This window comes from Myotis brandtii, unplaced genomic scaffold, assembly GCF_000412655.1.
Source record: "Myotis brandtii unplaced genomic scaffold, ASM41265v1 scaffold187, whole genome shotgun sequence".
In the NCBI taxonomy this organism is placed as follows: domain Eukaryota; kingdom Metazoa; phylum Chordata; class Mammalia; order Chiroptera; family Vespertilionidae; genus Myotis; species Myotis brandtii.
Window position 1 is genome coordinate 524,846 of NW_005356944.1, and position 4,907 is coordinate 529,752.

Here is a 4,907-nt window from a genome sequence, read left to right on the forward strand (position 1 = left end):
GCGGCGGAACCTGCCAGATGGGCTGTGCGTCTCCAACGCCAGCACAGCCTTAGGGGTTCGGGGGTGGGCGGGGGGAGAAATAATTGTGTCAAGTGTGGAGGGCTGCAGCTTGACCACTTCCTGCACGAGACCCTCGTCGCCATTCCAGAACGCGACCCCGTCCCTCCCCCTTCCCGGAGCGTGACTCTCCCCCCTCCCCGCTCCCCGCCATCCGCGAGGCCTGTGGCGACTGGGTCCGTTGGGGCAGAACCATGGAGGAAAAGCCTTTCAAAGTAAGAACTCTTCCTGGGCCCCTCATCCTGTCAGCCCCCAGACTCATTCAACGTGGGCCCTGGCTGTCCTCTCACGCCCCCCACCCCCCAGCTCCCAACAGTCCCCACGTGGCTGCCCCAGCCTGCTTTCTTCCCTCCCCAACTCCCCGCGACCCTGGGCTTTCCTTGTTTTGTTTTGTTTTGTTTTTCTTTTTGATTTTATTGGGGTGATATTGGTTAATAAAAGTATATAGGTTTCCGGTTGTTCAATTCTATAATACAGGATCTGTACGCCTGAAACCTGTATACTTGTATTAAGTCTCCTTCCATCACCATTTGTCCCTCCTATACCCTCTCCTACTGCCCCGCCCCCTTTCCCGCTGGTCATCACCAGACTGTTGTAGGTGTCTATGAGTTTTGTTGTTGTTGCTTTTGCTTAATCCTTCACCTTTTTCACCCAGCCCTGAGCTCCCTCCCTCCGTCAGTCTGTTCTCTATCTATGAATCTATCTGTATTTTGTTTATTAGTTTATTTTGTTTATTAGATTCCACATATGAATGAAATCATATGGTGCTTGTCTTTCTCTGACTGGCTTATTTCACTTAGCATAATGCTCTCCAGGTTGATCCATGCTGTGGCTAATGGTAAGATTCCCTCCCCCTTTTTAACGGCCAAGTAGTATTCCATTGTGTACATGTACCACAGCTTTTTTATCCCCTCATACGTGCTGCTTCCAAGCCTTGGCTATTGTAAATAATGCTGCAATGAACATAGGGGTGCATATATTCTTTCGAAGTAGTGTTTTGGGTTTATTTGGATATATTCCAAGAAGTGGAATTGCTGGGTCATAAAGTAGTTTCATTTCTAATTTTCGGAGGTAATTCCATAATGTTTTCCACAGTGGCTGCACCAATCTGCATTCCCACCAACAGTGCACGAGGGTTCCCTCTTCTCCACATCCTCACCAACACGCCAATACTCATTGTTTGTTGATTTCTTGATGATAGCCATTCTGACAGGTGTGCTGGGCTTTCCTTGTTGTATGTGGTCCACAGGCATTGGCCAAGAATGACTCAGTCAAGTTAAGCTCGAAGAGTGACATCCGGAATCTGTGGACCAAGGCCACGCTGTCGCAGCCCAAGCTGAATGGGCTGACAAACGTCTATGAGGACTCTGACCAGGAGGACAGCAGCTCCAGGAGCAAGTCTGGCCAGTGGTACAGACGGAAGACCGACCCTGGGAGAGCCTCGGGAAAATGGGATGACAGAAATAAAGGCAGCATCACGCAGGGGGAACTCGATGGCCACACCTTGGAGCAGAGCCCCAACAGCTTCCAGAGAAACCATGTAGAAGGGGTCCAGGATTCCGGGGGTCAGTGTGGCTTCATCCCGCTGTGGGCGCCCACAGGGCAGGGGGCTGGCCAGGACCTCAATGTCTGTTGGTGTAAAATGCGGGGAAGCTGTAGGACCCAAGTTTCTAGGGTTCCCTGAGTGGGGCGCCTGGGCTAATCTTTCTCGTTTAATAAACCAGACATTCTTGGAGCGCCCCCTACTGGGAAGGCACCAGGCACGATCCTGTGGCCAGGCCACACCAGGTCCTGGAGAGGCACGCAGGCAAATGCTCAAAGGCCGTGTGTCCTTAGGACCGTGCTTTTATTTTATTTTATTTTTTTAATAGATTTTATTGATTTTTTACAGAGAGGAAGGGAGAGAGATAGTCAGAAACATCGATGAGAGAGAAACATCGATCAGCTGCCTCCTGCACATCTCCTACTGGGGATGTGCCCGCAACCCAGGTACATGCCCTTGACCGGAATCGAACCTGCGACCTTTCAGTCCGCAGGCCGATGCTCTATCCACTGAGCCAAACCGGTTTCGGCAGGACCGTTCTTTTAATGGCATCACCAGGAGAGTTGAGAGGAAGAAGTTAATTTCTTGTCGGTGCGTTTTCGAGGGTTGAGGAGGTGCCTGTCATTTATGTAGTCATTGGTGACGATTTTTAAGTACCTACTTCATGCTGGTCACTTTTGGGGATTTTTCTCTCTCTCCCCCCCCCCCCCCCCCCCCCCCCCCATCTTCAGATAATTGGAACTGATAGCAATATAATGACTGCCACTGATTGAGCTCTTGTGGTGTGCAGGCATTGGGCTTCCCTCGTGCCAGTATGATCGATCAGCTTTAAATTTCATCACCTCCAGAAGGGGTTATTCTTTTTATTTTCCTTCCTTTTTAAATATGTTTTTATTGATTTCAGAGAGAAGGAGGGAGAGGGAAAGTGGGATGGAAACATCAATGATGATTGGCTGCTTCCTGCATGCCCCCTCCTGAGGATCGAGCCCACAACCCGGGCATGTGCTGCTGGTTCATGGGTCGACACTTAACCACTGAGCCACAATGGCCAGGCTATTCTTTTTTTTTTTTTAATTATTCATTTGAAAAATATTATTGATTTGAGAGAGACAGAAAAAGAGAGAGAGAGAAAGAGAGAAATACTGACTTGTTTCATTGGTTGATTCTTGTATGTGCCCTGACCAGGGATTGAACCCACAATCTTGGTGTTTTGGAATGATGCTCTAACCAACTGAGCTACCCGGCCAGGGCCAAGGGTTATTCTTATTACCCCATTTTACAGATGAAGAACCTGAAGGTCAGAAAGTTTCCGTCACTGGCTCTAAGTGTCACACAGTGGGGCAGTCAGAACTAGAACCTTGGTGGGTGAGATAATAAAGCCCAGGTCTGGAAACCACTGTCCCATGCCGTTTCCTGCTACGGTGGCACCTGGAGCTGCTCTCTGAAGGCCACTGTCCCTGCCAGAGGCCAGCCCACACAGCTCCTCTGTTCTAGAAAGACCCAGCAGCCTGCAGATGACTGATGTCTCTTTTCTCTTCTCCCAGAATTGGATTCCTCGGTGTCATCACTCAATATCATGAAGCACACGCACCACCGAGCCTACTGGGAGGAACAGCAGGACAGGGTTAGAGGCGCCAGGGAGACTGGGGATTTCAGTGGGATGGGGAATGGGCAACTTGGGGTTTACGGATGAAGGGGGTGGGTGGTCTGTAGGGCGGAGGGGCAGGCAGCTTGGTTGGGCATCTTGGGCTGCAGGCAGCAGGTGGGGCATTTCAGCTGTGGGCAGCTGGGGTCCCTTGGACATCAAGCCTCTTGCTGCCTCTTCAGCTGCCACTGCCCCTGATGGATCTCATGGAGAATGAAGCTCTGGAAATCCTCACCAAAGCCCTCCAGGGTGAGTCCCTCCCCCAGCTCCCAGGAGCCCATAGGGGATTTTGCAGGGTTTGAGCCCCTGGCAGTGGAATTTCAGGATGTGACTGCTTTGTCAGATTCTCTGACCACTCACAAATATTATAAGAGCCCCACAGAAAGCAAAAAGTTGGGGGACAGGACAAGGGAGACCAGTGGGGAAACCATGGGGCCAATGTGAGGGGCTGGGCTCCAGTTTAAGTGCTGCCCCCCTCTAGCTGACGGCTTTCCTAAGGCAATTTCTCCATCTGCCCAGGGGGGATGAGTCTCTGTGCGGCCTCGGCCCCTTCCCTGATTGATGTGAAGAGCCTTTGGACAGTAGATGGTTTGGGTAAACCTCCCTTGGTTTGTCCCGTTTATGGAATGAGGGGTAGGGACTGGCTAATGGCTAACGGTGAGTGCTCCAGAAGGTGTCCAAAAAGCTGCCGCTGTCCAAGATCAGGCCGGCAACATTTTCTTTACTCTTGCTCTCATTCATCCTCCACCTCCATATCCAGTCCTGCTCCGCATCCCCCACCTATTTGGAGCACAGGACTGGCAACAAAACCGCCAGGGCCCAGCGCCTCGGAGATCCAAAGTTCCCCAAACTGACACAGCCCGGAGCCCTGAGAGCTCCTGTCAACACAAGTCACCCGTCTTGCCTCCAGCCACACAGGTGGCACCTGCTGCCGGGGGAGGTAACGCCCCTCTAACTGCCCTGAGCGGAGCTCTCTCCTCCAGGCTACAGCGCGGCCATCGGCAAGGATCACATTCTGACCAATCAGCTGCAGCGAAAAATCGAGGCTATCCAGAAGCGGAGCAGGAGGCAACTCGTCCCGGAGCCCTGAGAGCACCGCCTCAGGCTCGAGTGACTGCCCACCTCCAGCCCCGGCCCCGGTCCTGCGCGGAGACCCAAACCCGACCCTATCCATGTGGAATTTGAACCCTAGAGAAATAAAAGTCTGTGCAAGGTCTGTGAGTCAGTGCGTGGCTGTCTGCGTGAGGCGGACGCACGTGGCCCCGCCTTTCCCCATGACCTTCACTCGGTCACCGCAGTGACCTTGAGCGTTCTCTGTTGGGGCCATATCAGCTCCGCCTTCCCGGGACTCGAGATCCAGGACTTCGTGCATGTGGTCGGTCTGCTGCTCCCATCCCGGATTCCGCAGGTTTGAGGGGATGTTGGGCCTGCGGTCCTAGGGCCCCGACGGTGTTATCTGGGTGGGGGGGGAAAGGGAAAAAGGGAAAGTGGGCAGCACTTGCCTTCCATGCTAGGCCCCGCCCCTCATGCATATGCAGATTCGCTTCTCGGCTAGTCAGGCCTCTCATTTACATGTGTCCGTGGTCTCTCGGGGCGCCTTCGCCCACTCCTCTCGCGCACAGCGCGCCCCGCCTCCTCCGTTTCGTAAAAGCGTTCTTGGCC

General features: G+C 53.0%; 2 protein-coding genes across 4 annotated transcripts in view; both read left to right on the forward strand.

Annotated features, from left to right (window-relative positions):
• The first annotated feature begins 6 nt into the window (after positions 1-6).
• Positions 7-4,520, forward strand: TEX40 (testis expressed 40). Of its 3 annotated transcripts, none has more exons than XM_005864195.2 (5): positions 7-272; positions 1,307-1,622; positions 3,145-3,224; positions 3,428-3,494; positions 4,229-4,520. In XM_005864195.2, exons 1-5 carry the CDS (start codon positions 252-254, stop codon positions 4,333-4,335), a joined length of 591 nt encoding a protein of 196 aa, XP_005864257.1. In that variant the 5' UTR covers positions 7-251; the 3' UTR covers positions 4,336-4,520. The 3 variants fall into 3 exon arrangements, with proteins under 3 accessions (XP_005864257.1, XP_005864255.1, XP_005864256.1); XM_005864193.2 differs by having other exon boundaries at positions 3,765-4,311; XM_005864194.2 differs by lacking the exon at positions 7-272 and adding an exon at positions 858-895 and having other exon boundaries at positions 3,765-4,311.
• Position 4,521: 1 nt separating this feature from the next.
• The window catches only part of ESRRA (estrogen-related receptor alpha), a 9,051-nt gene continuing 8,665 nt past the window's right edge, over positions 4,522-4,907 (forward strand). The window contains exon 1 of the mRNA XM_014538010.1: positions 4,522-4,653. The gene's annotated coding sequence lies outside the window, so the exon portion shown is untranslated. The remainder of the gene's footprint in view (positions 4,654-4,907) is intronic.

Coding starts and splice junctions, on each gene's coding strand:
- TEX40 (XM_005864193.2), top strand. CDS start 252: ATGGAGGAAAAGCCTTTCAAA. Junction 1,623..3,144: donor AGGGGTCCAGGATTCCGGGG/GTCAGTGTGGCT, acceptor CTCTTCTCCCAG/AATTGGATTCCTCGGTGTCA. Junction 3,225..3,427: donor GGGAGGAACAGCAGGACAGG/GTTAGAGGCGCC, acceptor CTGCCTCTTCAG/CTGCCACTGCCCCTGATGGA.